Below are 20,520 nucleotides of genomic sequence, written 5' to 3'. Positions count from 1 at the left end.
GTTACCCTCTCGTTTAGGATTCTTCACTCAGAGAAGAATGCTTTAAATGTGTGCTTAGTATTTCCTTCCTAAACAGCTATTTGTGTGGCATGTTTCCACTATGCGATTCAAAGAAAAATAACTAGGACAACTATGAGTCAAAAGGCAGTTTTGTTCTAAATGACAAATGTTGTATGTATTTTGCAAGGAGGTGAATTGTGCCTAAAAGGCCAGAAGCAAGTCCCAACTTATTGACTGGTATTAATAATGTTTTTTCTTTAGGGAATCTTGAAAATAGGAGTGTTAGAAGTGCAGACTCAAGACTATTCCCAAGAACTGTATTACCAGTCGAAGAAAATCAAGAAGGAAGTGCTTTAAAAGGGAAATGACATGAAGATCAGTTTATCCTCAGCAGCTGCAAGCATGAGGTATCTGAAGTAAATCTCTGAGACTCAAGGGATTTCAAATGGATGGATCTCACCTGTGGATTTTTTTAAAAAAGCTCTGCAATTTCCAGATTCACCTAAACTAAACATTCATCCGAGGAGACTGGTTTTGGTAGCTTTGGAAAATGGTTAATGTTTCCTCCCAGTCTGAACCCAATGTTTCCTGCCCTGAGGTGGATTTTGGTTGCTACAGCATAGGACATCAGTGGCAGAACATATCAGCTCCACAACTGATTCCTAAGTTCTACATCGCTGTGCCCATCATTTACTCTGTGATCTGCGCTGTAGGACTCACAGGCAACTCTGCTGTCATTTATGTGATCCTAAAAGCTCCCAAAATGAAGACAGTGACCAACATCTTCATCCTAAATCTGGCCATTGCTGATGAGCTCTTTACTTTGGTTCTTCCCATCAACATAGCAGACTACCTGCTGCTTCAGTGGCCTTTTGGCGAGTTCATGTGCAAATTGATCATCTCCATAGACCAATACAACACCTTTTCAAGCATTTATTTTCTTACTGTCATGAGCATTGATCGATATCTGGTGGTGGTGGCCACTATCAAATCGAAGAAAATGTCCTATCGCACCTACAGGGCTGCCAAGCTGGTGAGTGTCTGTGTGTGGTTTTTTGTCACAATAATAATCTTGCCCTTCAGTATCTTTGCCAAGATACATACTGAAGAAGGGAGATCCCAGTGCGTATTTGTCTTTCCCAGTCCAGAGGGCTTCTGGTGGAAAGTGAGCCGGCTCTACACCCTGATTGTGGGTTTTGCAATCCCCGTGTCCACGATTTGCATCCTGTACAGCACCATGCTTTACAAACTGAGGCACATGCGTCTCCACAGCAATGCTAAAGCCTTGGACAAAGCAAAAAAGAAAGTGACTGTCATGGTGCTGATTATCTTGGCGGTGTGCCTGTTTTGTTGGACCCCCTATCACCTCAGCACAGTTGTAGCCCTCACCACAGACATCCCGCAAACCCCTCTGATCATTGGGATCTCCTATTTCATCACCACACTGAGTTACGCTAACAGTTGCCTCAACCCATTCCTTTATGCTTTTTTAGATGATACTTTCCGAAAGAGTTTCCGCAAGTTGATTGAATGCGGGACTTCCTCATGAAATTACAACCTCCTTTAAAACCACCCTTCGAGTCCCTTTAAAATGGAGCATTTCATTTCAAGAAGCATTGTAAAGCAGATTTGGAAGGGGATGGCTTTGACCACATACCAAGTCTAAACTTTTTGTAAGATCAAGAGACAAGAACTGGCTGGTTCTGTTCTTTAACTAGCAACCAATGTATTTAGACTGGATGCCAAAGCTTGCTGAATCACCATTGTGCATCCTCTAGAGCATTTCTTCTACTACACCTCTTCATTGTAGATCCCCCCTTTGGTATGATATGCAGCATAGTTGTTTGAAATGTAAAGCAAGTATTTTTTTTTTAATAACAATCCATGGAATAAATAAAATGATGATTTATGAAATGATATTAACTGAAGAAGAGTCCTTTGGTGGTGATATTGCTGGAGTTGTATAAAACCAAATAAAGCTCTGCAGAGTGCCTTTGCTTAATGAATGTGAATTCTGACCATTTCCAGTCTTCATTACATGTATTTTACTGCCTTTTTTCCTGCTGTCATATTTTAGAAGCAAAATAATTGGCAATATAGGTGCTTTTATGACAGTGTTATGCATAATCCATTGGGAAACTGTCCTGCAAAATGTATTCTTGTGCATCGTCTACTAATTTCAAGGGGAAATCATTTCTTTCTATTTCTTTCCAGCTAGGTGGCAATGTAGTCCTGGCCATATAGTGCAGCTGCGTTTAAACTACAAAGTGCAAAAAGCATGTGTACAAACTCTATTTAATGTTTTTTTTTTCTGATGGGCTTCCATTTTGGAAAGGGAAAAACAATCTTCTAGAATAAATGTGAAAGCTTGAGTTTTGTCACACATTTTAGATAACATCCCTATTTTTCTATTTAGGTATCCAAAACAAGGATATACAATCTCAAAAGTTAACAAATAAAATACAAGATGTACAGCTAAAGTACAGTTTTATTAGGCTTTAGCAATAAAAAGAATTTTTTTTCCTGAAAAGATGCATGGTTTCTTCAGGACAACCTTTGTTTCTTTGTAGGTGCCAAGAGATTATGTAGCATTGGGTGTTGGGAGCCACCTTCTGTAGAAAGAAGAAATTTCAATCCAAATATAATATGAGTTGGTTGCCCTAAATATCAGACCAGTAACTACAGTTTATTCAGGAAAAAAAAATGCTTTTTATTGCTAAAGCCTAATATAACTGTACTTTAGCTGTATATCTTGTATTTTATTTGTCAACTTTTGAGATTGTATATCCTTGTTTTGGATACCTAAATAGAAGAATAGGGATGTTATCTAAAATGTGCGACAAAACTCAAGCTTTCACATTTATTCTAGAAGATTGTTTGTTTCTTTGTAGGTGCCAAGAGATTATGTAGCATTGGGTGTTGGGGAGCCACCTTCTGTAGGAAGAAGAAATTTCAATCCAAATATAATATGAGTTGATTGCACTAAATATCAGACCAATTGCTACAGTTTTTAGATTGGGATTCAAACAGTGTTCCTTCAGAGTTAGATGCTGTCCTCAAGAAAAGGTCTGACAAAATCAAATGGAAATGCTTCAGCTAGAAGATGCCTTGACTCAGATAGGGGGATGGTTCTACTCTATTCCTATGAAATAATTACTCAAATCTGTCCACTCAGGTGATCTAGGAAGGAAACCTAAGCAGATCTCCTTATAATTCAGTTCTATATTATTCAACAGGGCTTATACCCAGGAACGCGTCCTTAACATTGCAGCCAAAGCTTATGATTGTTTTACGGTCCCTGTCCTCAGGACCTCACATGCAGTAGTGTGCAGCGTTCTTGTGTGCTGCCCCTGGACTGTTAGTTGGCACTTTGGAGTTTAACCAATACAGAATTGCACATTGATTCAACCCTGTCAGCCCCTTCCCACAGGTAAACTGTTATCTTAACACTGCCAGCTTCAAAGCTGACAAACCTGATCAGGTGTTCTGCAATCTGCTTGTGATCCCAAATCAGGGAAGGGAACCAGGTACCCAAGTTTCAGCAGGAGGAATCACTCATGAAACAACCTGTTTATATATGGAAGACAACCAAGAACATTTGCAGATATTTGCTGCCATATTTTGGCCATCTGCTCTAGATAAAGAGTTACCATTACGTTATTAGAATAAATTCTGAACACTGTATGTTTCTTGCTAAGTTCGTCCTGAACAGTGAAAAACAAGAAGAGTTTGATTAAATACACTCCCCCATCTTTATTTAGATGGTTGTATCTTAAACAAAGATAAGTTTTTAATTTCTTCAGCTTTCCTCTAAACTCTCAAGACAAATTACTAAATGCTTCCAATATTTGTGAAATGATTTCTAGAGGCTGGATTTGTAGCATCCCCTTTGATTATGTTCATTTATTTACAAAATTGATACCCCACTTTTCTGCCCTCATCAGGGCCATCAAGGTGGCTAACAGACTGAAAACATGCTTAATGAAACATATCTTAAAAACTATTGAAATCAACCCAAAACACATCAAAACCAAGCTAAAATACACATACAAAAACATAACAACAATTAAAACATGGGCCAGGAAGGCGGGATCACTGAGGAAACACCAGCATTAACAGTATAATCCTAAACTTCTGATGAAGGGAGCTTTGAGTCTCAAAAGCTTATACCCCCCAAATTCTGTTGGTTTCTAAGGTGCTACTGAACTGCAATCTAGTTCTTCTACTGCAGACCAACGTGGCAGTGGTGGACTGGCCATCGGGTCAGCTTGCCTGATGGCAAGTGGGCCCTGTGGGCCCCTGATGAAGGGGGCCCTCTTAAACACTAGACCAGTGGTCGGCAAATTCATTAGTCAACAAAGGTGATGCGAAAGACCTCAGCCTGAGATCCTGCCAGTCTGAGTAGACAATACTGACTTCCGGTTCAGTAGAAGGCACCTTTATGTGTTCATGGATCATTTCCGTTCCCACACCCCGCAACACTTTGACAAGTTTCAGCCCCAAAAATAATTCACCGAGTGCACGGGAGGTTTTGCCTTGGCTTTGCCGCTCTGTAGATGCACATCTTCCCCCATGCGCGTCCTCCAAACTCAAAATTAAGCCCCCCTGCCGAATTTTGAGAATTTGAGAAAAAGCGAGCCGCTTTTTGCCGACCCCTGCACTAGACAATATGTTAAAATAAAAATTAATAAAAATTAAATGATAGCCTTTGTCTCCTGGCAACCAATATTTTTAGACCCAGTCCGCCACTGCAACACAGCTATGCTCTGAAACCATCCTAAACAGAGTTACGCCCGTCTAAGCCCATGGAAATCAATGGGCTTAGAAGGGTGTAAGTCTGTTTAAGATTCCACTGTACATGGTGAACCATCCAGGGAAAGTGTTCTTGGACTATGATTCTCTCTGCAATTGGAATAGACCACTCTCTCCTGACTGCTAAAACTAAAGAAAGCTGTTCTGATGTCATAGGATATTTTATTCTATTGTGAACAGTTTTGATGAACTGTAACATTTCTTCTAGCCCCATGGCATTATAAATACAGGCTTAGGTCTGATTTATACTTTCCCTTTGAAAAATGTGGTGTTTTATAGTCCAAACTGCAGTTCAAAATATTGCTTATACTGATGGAAGGGGGGAATCCATGATAGACCCAAATGTGTTTTCAATTTCTTTGCAGAGTTGATGTCGCCAGTTAGCTGTGGTTATCCAGCAAACAGTGACAGTATAAGAGGGGAAACATTCCATTTATTCTGCCTATTTTTCCAGCCTATGGGAAAATAATGTAATATCAGACTTCTTATTCTGTAGCCTGAATAGATTTTTTGGTTGCAAGGCATTAAGAAGAAGGATGAGGAATACAGACACCAATAAATAAAAACAAGTTAAAAACCAGGATTAAATTATAGGCATGTTTTCATGCCTCTGTTACCCCCCTTGGGACAATTTTACCACTGTGGGGATGCAGAGTTGGAGATATTGAAGCTACACATCTGTAGGCAAAACAATGTATTTATTAGAGACTTTAAGAGCTGAGCATAAACAGGGCAGATACTATAGAGCCTGAGGAAGAAGTGACAAAGGCATCAGGACTTTGGCCACTACACAGCTGCAGAGCAGCTGGCAGTGCCCAAAACCAGTGAAAATGAGCAGCCTTACACTTATGCATTTATGTCTCTTGATGTCTGCTAGTCAGGCTCCTAGGTCCTCTCCCTCATTCCATAATGGTAACTGGTAGGCCTCCAGCAACCACAGATTGCTGTTGCAAGGAATGATGGCAAGGAATGCATGGCAAATCAATAGGTGCACTATGACATACTGCATTGAGCAACTGTCAAGAGGATATAACTCCAAGTTGCTTCCATGTTGTGATTATGAAGTGAGAAGCAGCAAGGCATATGAAGCATTTGGTTTCTTAGAAAAGTGGTTATAGGATCTTATGACTATGCTCTGCTAACAGTGGAACCTTCTCCTAGCAAAATGACCTTTACACCAGCAGAACGCACATAGAATCATAGAATCATTGAGTTGGAAGGGACCACCAGGGTCATCTAGTCCAACCCCCTGCACAATGCAGGAAATTCCAAACTACCTCCCCCCCACACCCCCAGTGACCCCTACTCCATGCCCAGAAGATGGCCAAGGTGCCCTCCCTCTCATGATATGCCTAAGGTCATAGTATCAGCATTGCTGACAGATGGCCACCTTGCCTCTGTTTAAAAGACTCGAGGGAAGGAGAGCTTAACACCTCCTGAGGAAGTCTGTTCCACTGAGGAACCACTCTGACTGTTATAAAATTCTTCCTAATGTCTAGATGGAAACTCTTTTGATTCAATTTCAACCCGTTGGTTCTGGTCCGACCTTCGGGAGCAACAGAAAACAACTCAGCACCCTCCTCTATATGACAGCCCTTCAAGTACTTGAAGATGGTTATGATATCACCTCTCCGTCTTCTCCTCTTCAGGTTAAACATACCCAGCTCCTTCAACCTTTCCTCATAGGATGGTCTCCAGACCCCTCACCATCTTTGTTGCCCTACTCTGGACACGTTCCAGCTTGTCAACATCTTTTTTAAATTGTGGTGCCCAAAACTGAACACAGTACTCTAGTTGAGGTCTAACCAGAGCGGAGTAAAGCAATACCATCACTTCACTTGATCTGGTCACTATACTTCTGTTGATAGAGCCCAAGGTTGCATTCGCCTTCCACCAGAGTCAGATTCTTTGTGCTGACAAAACCCTAGTGAAATGGAGGATCCAACTCTGTATTCTACTCCTATGAGGAGCTTCCGGTGTCCTCTCATTCACATTGTTAGCCAGGCAATACCTACTTAGCTTCAGTAAACCTATAGCATCTGTTGTTTTTAAGCTCACTGGCCCTAAACTGGTGGTATAACTGAAGTCTAGAAAATGAGAAGTTCTGGTCTATAACTATACTTGCTCTGTCTTGTAGGCAGTTCCATACTGATTTGGCTCCTGTGCCCAATTAATCTCTCCCCCGCCTTTTCTCTTCACCTCCTCCTTCCACTGGAGACTCCTGCTGCTACTGCAAGATTGGGTGCCATTTTGGATAGTAACTGCAATGCAAAATGCTACCCAAACTCAAAGGGTTTTTTTGTGTGGCATCTGTACATGCACAGATCCCCCTAAATTAGTATCTTAAAAATATTTTTGTCTGTAAACCTAGAGGTCCTCTGAGTTTGCATAACCCTAACCTATGGCCATGGGTGGCCCACCATATTTGCTCATCTGCACAGAGGACAGACTTTGGTTATTACAGAAAGGGATATTTCACAAAACCTATTCTGACTGACCGAATCCTTGTGAAGTTCAAGCAGGACAAAAGAAAGACAAATGCACAAAGCAGGTAAGTTTATATCCCCTAGCAAATGTATGCAATTTTGGTCGTAAACATTGCACATTCACTGTTACTGGAATTTTTCTTTACTATGCAATTCCAGCCTTTTTCATCTTCCTGTGTTTCCTGCTGCATGACAATCACAAAAATGATATTTTTTCTTATTTTAACATTTGTACAAAGAGGAAAGTTCAATAAAGACCCATTCACCATCTATCCTTTTGGCCCTGGCAGCCAGAGACATTGTCACTTGGTTTATACATAACCCAGCACAATCATGTGTTGCAGCGGTCAAGACTACAAATGATAATAGTGAAGTTCTGGTCTGTTGCATCAGCCTGTTGCTGTTGCTTTTATCTCCAGTGATAAGACACTCAGAGAAAGTTTAAATTGGAAAAGACACACAGACCAGAATGAACATAAAGGTCTGGATCTTATCATTTCATTCCATTCATTCCTACACATTCCTCCTCATACGGTCTTACAAGATACAGGATTACAAAATATAGAATATATATATATATATATACACCTGAAGTATAGTGTCCAGATCATGCGAAGTGATGGTATTGCTTTACTCTGCTCTGGTTAGACCTCAACTAGAGTACTGTGTTCAGTGCCGAGTTGTTTTCTGTTGCCCAAGAAGATCAGACCAGAACCAACGGGTTGAAATTAAATCAAAAGAGTTTCTGTCCAGACATTAGGAAGAATTTTATAACAGTTGGAGCGGTTCCTCAGTGGAACAGACTTCCTCAGGAGGTGGTAAGCGCTCCTTCCCTGGAGGTTTTAAAGAAGAGGTTAGATGGCCATCTGTCAGCAATGCTGATTCTGTGACCTTAGGCAGATGATGAGAGGGAGGGCATCTTGGCCATCTTCTGGTCACTAGGTGTGTGGGGGAGGTGTGAGTTTCCTGCACTGTGCAGGGGGTTGGACTTGATGACCCTGGTGGTCCCTTCCAACTCTATGATTCTATGAAATAAGAATGACAAATTCCATAACAAGCACTAGTCCTAACACTGAAACTTTATTTCCTTACTATAGAAAAAGGACAGGGAGAGAACCAGGCTCCTGGTCCACCATTTCTAGAAACAACAGTCTGGACACAGTCATGACCATAACTATGGTCCACCATGGATCAGTGACTGAGAAACTGCTTGGCATGCAGAAGGTTTGAGGTTCAATCTCTGGCATCTCCATTTAAAAGAATGAGGTAGCAGGTGATGTAAAATACCTGTGAGACCTGAAGAGCCACTACAGTTAGAGTGGACAATGTTGTTCTAGATCAGTGGTTCCCAAAGTGGGCAGTATCACCCCCTGGGGGGCAGTGGGATTAGCTAGGAAGACACTAAGAGGCAAGGGGGCAGAAGGGGGGGTGCTAGAGGTGGACCCCTTCAACTGTGTTATTGGATAGGGTAGGGGGGCACTGGGGTTGAGTTTGTGGAACCAAGGGGGCGGTGGCCCAAAACGTTTGGAAATCACTGTTCTAGATAGACACATGGCCTGACTCAATATGAGTCAGACCATTATGAGAGTAATGACTTGGCCTCTGTGAGGCATTTTTATTTGTTTCAGAAAGAATTAGCCATAAATGACTAACAGGAATTTTAGTAGTAAAGTGTATTTAGTTACTCCATCAGCATGTTCCAGATATGTATGTAAGGAAGGAAACCTCAGATGGTCCTTTAACAGGGTTAACATGGAGAGTTGGAATGTACCAATCTTACCAGGATTTTATATTGCCTTATTTCTGCTGATGTTTAAACCTTGACTTGATTCCTAGCCTGTCTGGGCCTCATTAACTCAGAAGGCAATAGCATTTCTCATCTTTAGTTTCAGTGAGAAGTGTGAGAAAAATTGAATACTGTTTTTTAAGTCAGAAAGGAAAAAGAGAGCTGAGCCAAACAAAAAAGATGTGGATGAAAAAGGCCCCAGGTGTAATTACAGCCATCTCAGCTAGAGGAAGTTTGGCAGCAAGTATTGGAGAAATGCTGTCAGTCAGAACGAATACTGAACTAGCTGGACCAGTTGTCTGTCTTGGTCTAAAGGAGATGCTCTTTGGGTCATGCTGCTTGGTCTATAGAAATAATTTTCACTTTAAGTACAAGAGAAACTGGGTTTAAGGAAGAGCTATGACTAGTAGCGCAATCCTAAGGGAGGGGGTAGTTGCACCACAGCCGGAGATGGTAAAGCCATGGGGCATCTGAGCCAGTTCCAGCAAGCCAATAAGGGATGCTCCCTCAATCCCTGTGAAACTGCTGTTTGCAGTTCCATGGGCTGCACCACCATTTTTGCCGGTGTAAGTTTGTGCCGGCAAAAGTGGGTGTTCCCATGGCAAAAGGGCTCAGGGAGCTGACTAATGTCAGCCCCGCCCCTGGGAATGCCCCTTTGGCGCTGGCGCAAGCCCCTGTGCCAAAGGTGCACTGCCACACACAGCGCAGGCGTAAGCGACCCAGCGCCAGCGTAAGAGGCCCAGAGCTGGTGTAAATACCTATTTTGCCAGTGCAAGTGGCATTTATTATGGCGGCAGGGTCACATAACTGCCTAACAGCTTTCACCCACCCTTAGGATTGCACTGTTAGAGTACCTGCTTCGCATGCAGAAGATCCCAGGTTCAATCCCTGACATTGTCGGGTACAAAACTGCAAGATAAAAAAAATAAGGCCAAGACTGATGGTGCAAAATAAAGTAAAAATATTTTTTTATTACTCAGTTAAAATTCCAAAAATTCCCTATGCATTTTACCAAGAGACTTCTTCAGGGGGATCTGTACTATATAATATGTAATTGCATTACTGAATTTACATGAATAACGGTTATTTAGTTAAAATTATATAAGTAAATAAAGCATTATATTAAAAGTCAAAATTATATGCAAGGACTGCTTGAGCAAAGAACTCCACTGATGATGGCAAGTAGAACCCTACCCTGGCCTGTCTTTGCCCTCTCCTTTGTAGGGCTGATGACACGGTATCTTTGGCCCTTCTCTGCCTATTCTTCACCTCTTTCTACCCTTTCACTTCAGCCTCCAAGTGCAAATATACCAATTTCTTGCTCCAAGTGAAAATATACCAATATCTTACAAGATATTCCTTGTTGACAGCCTTATCATTTTATGCCAGGCTCATTTCTGCTGTTCCAGGGTCGCTGCCCCTTATTTTGTGGTGCTGGCTAAGGAGAAGGAAAGACTTGAGTATGCAGAGAGGTTTCTTGCGCAGGACGTGGGTCATACTGGAACTGAACAAGCTGTTTGATGGCCAGAGTGGTGTGACCTTGGTCTTTGGCTTATACTTCTGCTTTATATACACATAGGCACTTGCAAGCATTTTCTGTTTTCAGACATGGCTCAGGAAGTTAGCAGTTACTGAATACACCGAAACTTTCAGAGATAGCTTCAAGTTCTTCTTTTGCTCAGGAATCTTTGGTACAGAAGCTCATGCTCATGCAGTCACCTTTCCTATTTCTAGCATAAACCAGATGGTGAAAGACAGGAAATGCACACTTAGCTCATAGCAAGTCACAAAACAAACATACAGCTGCTCATAGTTGGTTGAAGTGTGGGTCGTAAGAAATAAAATTGTTATATAGATTCAAATGGGGCAGTGGAAGATGGAAGGTGGCATTCGGTCCCTCACAGCATCTCCTGTTAAAGGATCTCAGGTAGCAGGGTGTTGGAAAGACATTTCTCTTAGTGAGACTCTGGACAGCTGCTGCCTGTCAAAGCAGACAATACTGAGCAAGGTGGGCCAGTAGCCTGACTAGGTATGGCAAATGCATTCAAAAAAATCGTATTATTGTGACAATTGAACCACAGGAAGCAATAGTTAGGCAGTCAGTAGCATCCTGCAGACATGATGCTCCTCTTCATTCCCACTTGGGTTCATACATTCCCAAACCAAGAAAAGATGGGAGGCATTCTCAGTCAAAGGTGGAGGGTGCATGAAAAAAGCACGTTGAAAAACAGATATTCCACTAGGGGGTGCTACAAGACAGCTTTTCCTGAGAACATGGTTTTGAGAACTTCCTCATATTCTCCTTTGGTTGGAAGAGAGAGAATCCTTAATTACTCAGTTTGGTATTTAAGAGGGGATTATGGGAATTGTTGGGAGAGACAATTGTTATATATGTTGGAGGAAGGGCCAGGAATCAGTTCTCTGAAGGAAAGGGAACTAAAAATAGGTAAATGCGGGTATGCTCTAAGTTTGAGAGGAAGTGCTAGCCAAAACAAAAGTTTCTGAAAGGCAATGGGGCTAACTAGGGGCAGCAGTAGGCTAGTTCTTCAAGCACCATCAGTAGGCTAGTTCTTCAAGCACCATCAGTGGCAACTGATTTTTTTTTATTTCCGACATCATCAGATGCATCATCAGCATCTCCTTCATCCTTTTTTTTTGAATGTGCGCGCGTAAAGTGCCGTCAAGTCACAGCCAATTTACGGCGACCTCAGCAAGGGGCTTTCAAGGCAAGTGAGAAGCAGAGGTGTTTTGCCATTGCCGTCTTCTGCCGAGTCATCGTTGGTGCTCTTCCTTCCAGGTACCGAGCCTGATTAGCTTCTGAGATCTGACAAGATTGGCTATACCATGATACCTTCCATCCCATCTCATGTATTAAAGATGCATTTTGTACTAAAGTAGCAAAGGTATGTCTGTTTTAAAAGTGTAAGAAATGGCCTTAAGCTGGAGCAGATTTTCTTCTCATTGCATAGCCTGAAGATAGGAATGTTGCTCATTGTGGCAGTTCTAAATTGTATGCGTTTAAGTTATTGCTTTATTCAGGGGAAAAGGCAGCAGTATAAATTATAGGATTGTGTTCCCCCGCATACAACCACAGGTTCTTACAATAAGGCCGTTTCGAGGATTGTAAGGTTAACAACGTCCTCTGGTGTTTTAACCACAGCTTTTATCTAGTTCATTTTTTTCAATACAGGTACATATACAGGTTTTCTCAGTCAAGTAACAGCATCTGACTGTAACATAGAACAAGCTGCCATCCATCTAATAAATACAAATGTAAGAAGAACCCTGCTGGATCAAAGCAGTGGTCCATCTAGTCCATATCCTGTTTCACAGTGGCCAACCAGTTGCCCTGGAAAGCCAACAAACAGGGCGTAGAGGACAGGGCTCTTTCCTGATGTTGCTTCCGAGCTCTGGGTTTCACTGGGTGCTCCCATCTTCTAGTATTATGGGACAAGGAGAAAAATCTCTCTCAATCTCTATTCTCTAGGCCAGGCTAGCCCAATATCATCTGATCTCAAAAGTTAAGCAGGATCATCCCTGGTTATTACTTGGATGGGAGACCGCTAAGGAGATCTAAGGTTGCTCTGCAGATGCATGCAATGGCAAACCACCTCTGAATGTCTCTTGCCTTGAAAACCACATGAGGTCACCATACATTGGCTGGGACATAACAGCAACCCCTCTACTTTCTCTACCCTGTGCTTAATTCTCGAAACCTCTATCATGTTGCTCCCCCCTTAACAGCCTTTTTCTAGGCTGAAAAGTACCAACCAGTGGCGCACTCGCCCACCTGGTGGCACATTATGGTATGCCACACCAGCCGGGCGTAGTCGTCCAGCCGCACGCTGGAGTTGCTTCTGCTCCGCATGGTTGGGGCCGGCTCCTGCTACCTCCACCGGCAGGGATGAAATGAGGACACACTGGCTAAGAACTCCCCCCACCCCGTGCACGTGCATTCTGGCCCTGCCTCCTTTAACCCCTCCATTGTCACCACTTCCGCCCCCAGCCTTCTTGTAGTACAGAGGGAATACGTTTCTCCACGGCCCAGGTGGGAAAGGGTTAACACAGTTTCTTGGGTGGTCCTAGCAGCTCCATAGTTAATGACTCTTCTGTAAGGGGGGGAAAGGTTCCTTTTATCGGCAAAACAAACTCACATCTGCCTTGAACAGAGGCTATTCCTGTCCGCGGGAGGGGGCAGATCACCAGTCTTAGATCATTCTGAGCTAGAGATCTGCCAGGACCCACGAAGGGCCAGACCAAATGATTTCGCTGGCCTTAAATGGCCCCTGGGCCTAATGTTCCCCACCCCTGCTCTATATAAAGGCTCTAGGTTATAAACTGTTTATATTTCCGGCATCACACTAGAGAATATGTTAGGTCCCATATACCATGCTCAGAATGTAATTTGGATTTTTTTTTTAAATTCTGTAATTATATTTATTTCAAATAATTTTTAACACAACAAAATATTTGTATCAACATTTATGTGTTAGGTATTTTTTATACTGATGTGGTTGTATCTATTTTAACTTTATTTTATTAGATCCCCTGATGAAGCTCATTGCGAAACGTGTTGGGATCTAAAGACCAAATGAACTGCTCTCCTATGCACCTTGTTCCTCCTTTTTTTCTTATACTGAATCAGACCATCGGTCCCTCAAGTTTAGCACTGTCTACTAAGCGTGGCAGCAGCTCTTCAGGGTCTCAGGGCAGAAGTCTTTCATGTCACCTGGTGCCAGATCCTGTAACATTGGTTTATATGTACAAACATTTTCCTAACAGTTGATAGTATCCGGTTCTGAGTTTGCTTCTCCCTTCTTCATAATGCCCTAACTTCCTTCTTTCTAAAAGCTTGCAGCATCATACTTGACAACTGTGATTTTAAAACCATGCATTTCCAGAAAACAACCATCAGATGGCAGTTGTGTGCTGACCACTACTTATTTAGTCTTTAATAGAAAATACCCAGATGTGCAACAAGAACCAGAAACTTCTAAGGAGGCAGAATTAAGATAATGAGTGGGGGTTTTCCCCATGGTAAACAGTGAGTTGTTTCTAATCACTCATAAACACACACACACATATATAACAATATAATATAATATAATTATATAATAAATAGAATATAATACCATGTAATAACTGTCTATTATATAATCAGTGTATGTGTATACATGCAAACTTTATATATAATATGAAATTACAAATGGTCTCTGATACTTGGCAGAGGAAATATTCATATGGTATTTTCCAAAAGATCCCCCCCCCCATTTTGAGAATATGGCTTCGTCTTCGAACTGAAAGCTTTTTGGAGGCGACTGGATCATTACAACTTTTAAAAATAAATCATTATCGAATGTTTGTATATGAGCAGTGTGCATTCAGAAAGTGAATCAAATAATGAACTGAAAAAGCCGTATTAGTCATTATCATAACAAATAATACAAACTGAAAAGTAACCAACATTGATTAATATTAGTTAACATTTGTATATCTTCATTATTCTGGTACCTTATCTGGAGAAGGAAGGAAGAAGAGGAAGGAAGGTAAATGCCACGAAGACTTTGCTTACACCGCGAGTAGGGCAGGGGCAGGGCTGGGCAACTTGTGTTTGTGTGTGTGTGTGTGCCATGAAGTCACAGCTGACTTATGGTGACCCCATAGGGTTTTCAAGGCAAGAGACTAACAGAGCTGGTTTGCCATTGCCTGACTGTGTGGGCTGAGAGAGTTCTGAGAGATCTGTGACTGGCCCAAAGCCATCCAACAGGCTTCATATGGAGGAGTGGGGGATCGAACCCGGTTCTCCAGATTAAGGTCTGCCGCTCTTAACCAGTATACCATGCTGGCTTACCTGCATAAATTAATGGCATGTATCTAACCACACAGCTCCCCTCCAATCGAAAAGCATTTCTTTTTGCCAAAGAGGGAATGGCAATTCCTGCTATTCCCTTCATCTGCTGCAGACCCCCCCTCACTTAGCCCCTATGCTATTCCAGAGGGTCTGCTGGAACAGAAGTATGGGGGAGGAGTTCAGAAGGCTGCAGCAGGAGGGGAAGCAGGAAGGTCCTGCTCCACAAAGCCTAGGGATGATTGGATACATACCAATAATCTATCTGAAGCTGCTGGCAGAGATTTCACACAGCTTTGGGACTGGACTTTATACATGCAAAGGACACCCAGTTCTGTAACTCTTTAACAAAGCAACCTGGAACATCTGTCACTTTTCAAAACAAGAGTCTAAGACCTGTGGTAAGGTTAAGAGGGTTGGCAAGCTAAATCCAGCCAAGAAAGAAGTGACCATGCTGGCTGGGAGGCCAGATGTCTTGGTTTCATCTACCTTTTGCTCAAGTTTGGGTGCCTTCTTGGATAGATCGCTACTATTGGGAGTAGGGCCCAGGATTATTGTTCTTTTCCTCTGTTGAAACTCATATGCAAAACAGCCATCCAGAAGGAATTTGGAAAGGGAAAGACACAACCCAAATGAAGAACTTTCAGAAATCTTTGGTCTCCTCTTTACTTTTTATTTATAATAATGATTGTTACAACCTGCAGTGGGGTAGCCATTTTTGTCAGCTGAAGCAAAACCAAAATGGTGTCTTTTAGCACTAGGGTTCCCAGGTACCCATTAATGGTGGGAATCTCCCGGCAATTCCTAACTCTGCCCACCAACACTCAGCTATTTGGCGGGCAGAAGCAAGCCAGCTGAAGGGCAGGGGGAGATTGTCATCCATGCATGATCACATCAACTTGGGGGCAAGTGCTAGAGTGTGATGTTAGCACTTCCGCATCGTGCCAGAAGTGATGTCATCATGCACAGATGTCAATCACCGCCCCCTGTACCCACCTCTCAACATCTCCCGCCAGTTGCCAGGAGGGACCTAGCAATCCTATTTAGCAACGTAAAGGGAGGGATTGGGCAATGGCAACCCTGTTTGGTACTGTAAAGAGTAACATTTATTAAAGCACAAGCTTTCATGAACAAAATTGGGTGTCTGAGTGGACATCTGTTGACTGAGAGTTCACTTCATTCATCTTATGAAGTGGGCTCTAACCTACAAAGTGAAAATCTTTTACTCTCTGTGCTAAAAGAAGCTTAAGGGCTAGATCACAGAATCTTTCTATTACCTTTTATTCATGCCTTGGTTTCTATGAAAAGTCAAGATTCCTTTCTTAACAGACCTTGCTGCCACAAAGGAAGTTATCTATCAGTAAAGTATCATGTAAAGTTTCCGAGAGGATTGCACAGCAGTAGTCTAGGACTAAGGAAAGCTAGCTAATTACATATGAAACCTAATATGAGGGGATCAGTCCCTTCAGATAATGACTAGTAGTTACATATATTCACAATTTGCCGAGACATATTTGGCATAAAGAGAAATATAGGATGAAAAATAAGACTACTAAATTTAGAAGCAAACTGCAGCCAGGCTTTTTGTGGTCTTTAATGCCAACAGCAAAGGATGACCTTGAAAAGCTATTGTCAGGAAAGATAGGGATAGATCTAATATTCTGAACATTTCTTCCTTGTTGCCATAGTATTAGAAGGGAGACAGAAAACAGTGACCTAGCATGCTGGAGATGATTCACTCTGGAACTTCAGACACTCCTGCGGGGCCAGTTGGAATATCCAAATGGCAGGAGGGACTGAAAGCACCAGGATCCCACAGAGCTCAGAATTAGCATCAGCGTCATGACAACTGATAACTGTACTTGTCAATGCACAATTTACAAAGATCTCACATGACACTATTGAAATCCATTTCATACAGGGGTCGAATCAACAGGACTGAATTAGGCCATATTTTTGAACCCAGGTCAGACTTGCGGTTCATTTTTTCAAGGACAGAATTTAATAAAGACACAGTTCTAGGCATTTACCTCTGTTCCCTGTGTGTTAATATCCTCTATCTAATAATCAATTAATGAGCTTTCTCATGCCCCTGCCATTGGCTGTTGCTGACTTCTGACTTTCCTGGACTTCTGAAGATGACCTGTTGTTATATTTGTTATATTTTCATTTAGTTCAGTGATTTTTTCATCAATAGAAATGGCTAACACCCCATATTTACAGTGAGGGAAAAAAGTATTTGATCCCCTGCTAAATTTGCCCGTTTGCCCTCTGACGAAGAAATGACAGTCCATAATTTTAATGGTAGGTTTATTGTAGCTGTGAGAGACAGAATAACAACAGGAAAAACCCCAGAAACCCAGAAGACAAAAGTCAGAGATTGATGTGCATTATAATGAGTGAAATAAGTATTTGATCCCCTAACAACCAGCCAGATTAGGGTTAGGGTTAGGGTTAGGGTTAGGGTTAGGGTTCTGCTGTCGACAGAAGCAATCAATCCATCAGATTCCAAACTAGTCACCATGACCAAGACCAAAGAGCTGTCCAAGGATGTCAGGGACAAGATTGTAGACCTGCACAAGGCTGGACTGGGCTACAAGACTATTGCCAAGCAGCTTGGTGAGAAGGTGACAACCCTAACCCTAACCCTAACCGTCAACCTCCCTCGGTCTGGGGCTCCATGCAAGAGCTCATCTCGTGGAGTTGCAATGATCATGAGAACGGTGACGAAGCAGCCCAGAACTACACGGGGGAAACTTGTCAATGATCTCAGGGCAGCTGGGACCATAGTCACCATGAAAACAGTTGGTAACACACTACGCCGTGAAGGACTGAGATCTTGCAGAGCCCGCAAGGTCCCCTTGCTCAAGACAGCACATGTACAGGCCTGTCTGCAGTTTGCCAATGCACATCTGAATGACCCAGAGGAGAACTGGGTGAAAGTGTTGTGGTCAGATGAGACCAAAATCGAGCTCTTTGGCATCAACTCAACTCGCCGTGTTTGGAGGAGGAGGAATGCTGCCTACGACCCCAAGAACACCATCCCCACCATCAAACATGGAGGGGTACATATTATGCTTTGGGGGTGTTTTTCTGCTAAGGGGACAGGACACCTTCACCACATCAAAGGGATGATGGACAGGACCGTGTATCATCAAATCTTGGGTGAGCACCTCCTTCCCTCAGCCAGGGCATTGAAAATGGGTCGAGGATGGGTATTCCAGCATGACAATGACCCAAAACACACGGCCAAGGCAACAAAGGAGTGGCTCAAGAAGAAGCACATTAAGGTCCTGGAGCGGCCTAGCCAGTCTCCAGACCTTAATCCCATCGAAAATCTGTGGAGGGAGCTGAAGGTTCGAGTAGCTACACATCAGCCTCGAAATCTTACTGACTTGGAGAAGATCTGCAAAGAGGAGTGGGACAAAATACCTCCTGAGATGTGTGCAAACCTGGTGGCCACCTACAAGAAACATCTGACCTCTGTAATTGCCAACAAGGGTTTTGCCACCAAGTACTAAGTCATCTTTTGCAAAGGGATCAAATACTTATTTCACTCATTATAATGCACATCAATCTCTGACTTTTGTCTTCTGGGTTTCTGGGGTTTTTTCCTGTTGTTATTCTGTCTCTCACAGCTACAATAGACCTACCATTAAAATTATGGACTGGTCATTTCTTCGTCAGAGGGCAAACGGGCAAATTCAGCAGGGGATCAAATACTTTTTCCCCTCACTGTATGCCCCATGTGCTATTTATTTACATCATTTATATTTACTTCATCTATACCCTGCCTTCTTCCCCAATGGGGACCCTAAGCTGCTTTGGGTTCCCATTGGGAGCCAGCATGGTGTAGTGGTTAAGAGCGGTGGTTTGGAGTGGTGGACTATGATCTGGAGATCCGGGTTTGATTCCCCACTCCTCCACATGAGCGGCGGAGGCTAATCTGGTGAACCGAGTTGGTTTCCCACTCCTACACTTGAAGCCAGCTGGGTGACCTTGGGCTAGTTGCAGTTCTCTTAGAGCTCTCTCATCCCCACCTACCTCAGAAGGTGTCTGTTGTGGGGAGGGGAAGGGAAGGTGATTGTAAGCTGGTTTGATTCTCCCTTAAGTGGTAAAGAAAGTTGGCATATAAAATCCAACTCTTCTTCTTCTTCCAATATATTTTTCAGCACCAGCATTTTATCCTCAAAACAATCCTGTGAGGTAGGATAGGCTGAGAGTGTGTCACTGACCCAAGTTTCCATGATAGAATGGGGATTTGAACCTGGGTCCCCCAAATTCTAGTCTGACACTCTAATCACTACACTGAATACCACATTTGTTCATAAAAGTGAATGTTTTCTAATGTACCCCCTCAAATCTGTTTGCTTCACTACTGTGCATCCCCCATATTGTTTTTCTGAGCATATTTTTATTTTCTGACTGTGAATCAATGAAGTCAGGGGACCTTAAAGATCATAGGAAACATACAAATTCTAGGCTACTTAAAAAACTAATTCTTAGCCTGTTTAAAGCTTTTATGCCTTTGAAGCAGGTGTGTGTGTGTTCATGTGTGTAAAGTGCTGTCAAATCGCAGCTGACTTACAATGACCCTGGTGGGGTTTTCCAGGCAAGTGATTAAGCAGAGGTGGTTTACCATTGCCTTCCTCTGCAAAGCCTTCCTTGGGGGTCTCCCTTATTAATGCTGACCCTGCTCAACTACCAAGATGTGACGAGATTGGGCGATACCATGCTGCCTTCCCTCCTTTGAAGCATATGGTTCAGGAAAAACCACATGTGCACGTTTATGTTGATTTAGGGGAGAGCCAGCATGGTATAGTGGTTAAGGTATCGAACTAGGATCTGGGAGACCCAGGTTCAGATCCCCACTCATTCCATGGAAGCTTGCTGGGAGACCTTGGTCCAGTCACACACTTTCAGTCCTGACCCTGGCTAGTATTTCAATGGGAGACCTCCAATGAATACCAGGGTCCTAACAAGTAGGCAGGCAATGGCAGATCACCTCTGAAAGTCTCTTGCCTTGAAAACCCTACAGAGTTACCTTAAGTCAGTTGTGACTTGATGGTCAAAAAAATTAAATTAATGAAAAATAAGAAGCAGAAATCCCCATTAATAATGTTTGTTGCGGTAATGAAAACGAATGAAAAAAAAGTATTGAATGAATGCAAATTTGCCTTTAACTAACATGTTTTGCTGTTAATTGCTCATCCTAGGTCCTGTTCTCTGATCTGCCTGGAATTTGGCAGAAAGGATACTTTGGAATATTGGAGCAATTATTAAACATTCCATCCAATTTGGGTGGAAAACAAAGCCAGGGAAGTGTTTCCCATTGAATCTAATAAACACAAATGTTGAAAACAAACATATATAATTGTAAAGATAATGGGTGGTATCCTACCTTGTAGAAGAGCCTCCAGCACCATAGGAAGGCTCCATTAACTGAGCAGAGTGGTAGGATACAACCCAATGAAAATGAATGAAGCTTTTGAAATGAAAATGAATACCGAATGAGGGGGAAATGCACATCCCTACTTTAGTGCAATCTAAGGTCATTAACGCATGGCTGTTTTGTCTCTCAGTTCTCC

The 20,520-nt window shown here is 42.5% G+C and overlaps 1 protein-coding gene across 1 annotated transcript; it reads left to right on the top strand.

Annotated features, from left to right (window-relative positions):
• The first annotated feature begins 550 nt into the window (after positions 1-550).
• Positions 551-1,597, top strand: NPBWR1 (neuropeptides B and W receptor 1). The gene has a single exon (XM_056854563.1). The coding sequence runs from the start codon at positions 551-553 to the stop codon at positions 1,547-1,549; it is 999 nt and encodes a 332-aa protein (XP_056710541.1). The 3' UTR covers positions 1,550-1,597.
• The last annotated feature ends 18,923 nt before the right edge of the window (positions 1,598-20,520 follow it).

Source organism: Euleptes europaea, chromosome 8, assembly GCF_029931775.1.
Source record: "Euleptes europaea isolate rEulEur1 chromosome 8, rEulEur1.hap1, whole genome shotgun sequence".
NCBI lineage: Eukaryota > Metazoa > Chordata > Lepidosauria > Squamata > Sphaerodactylidae > Euleptes > Euleptes europaea.
The sequence above is the reverse complement of the archived record's forward strand: the minus strand, read 5'-3'. Positions and strand labels throughout refer to the sequence as shown.

Excerpts from the sequence above, each read along its gene's own strand:
- NPBWR1 (XM_056854563.1), top strand. The coding sequence starts at position 551 with ATGGTTAATGTTTCCTCCCAGTCTGAACCCAATGTTTCCTGCCCTGAG.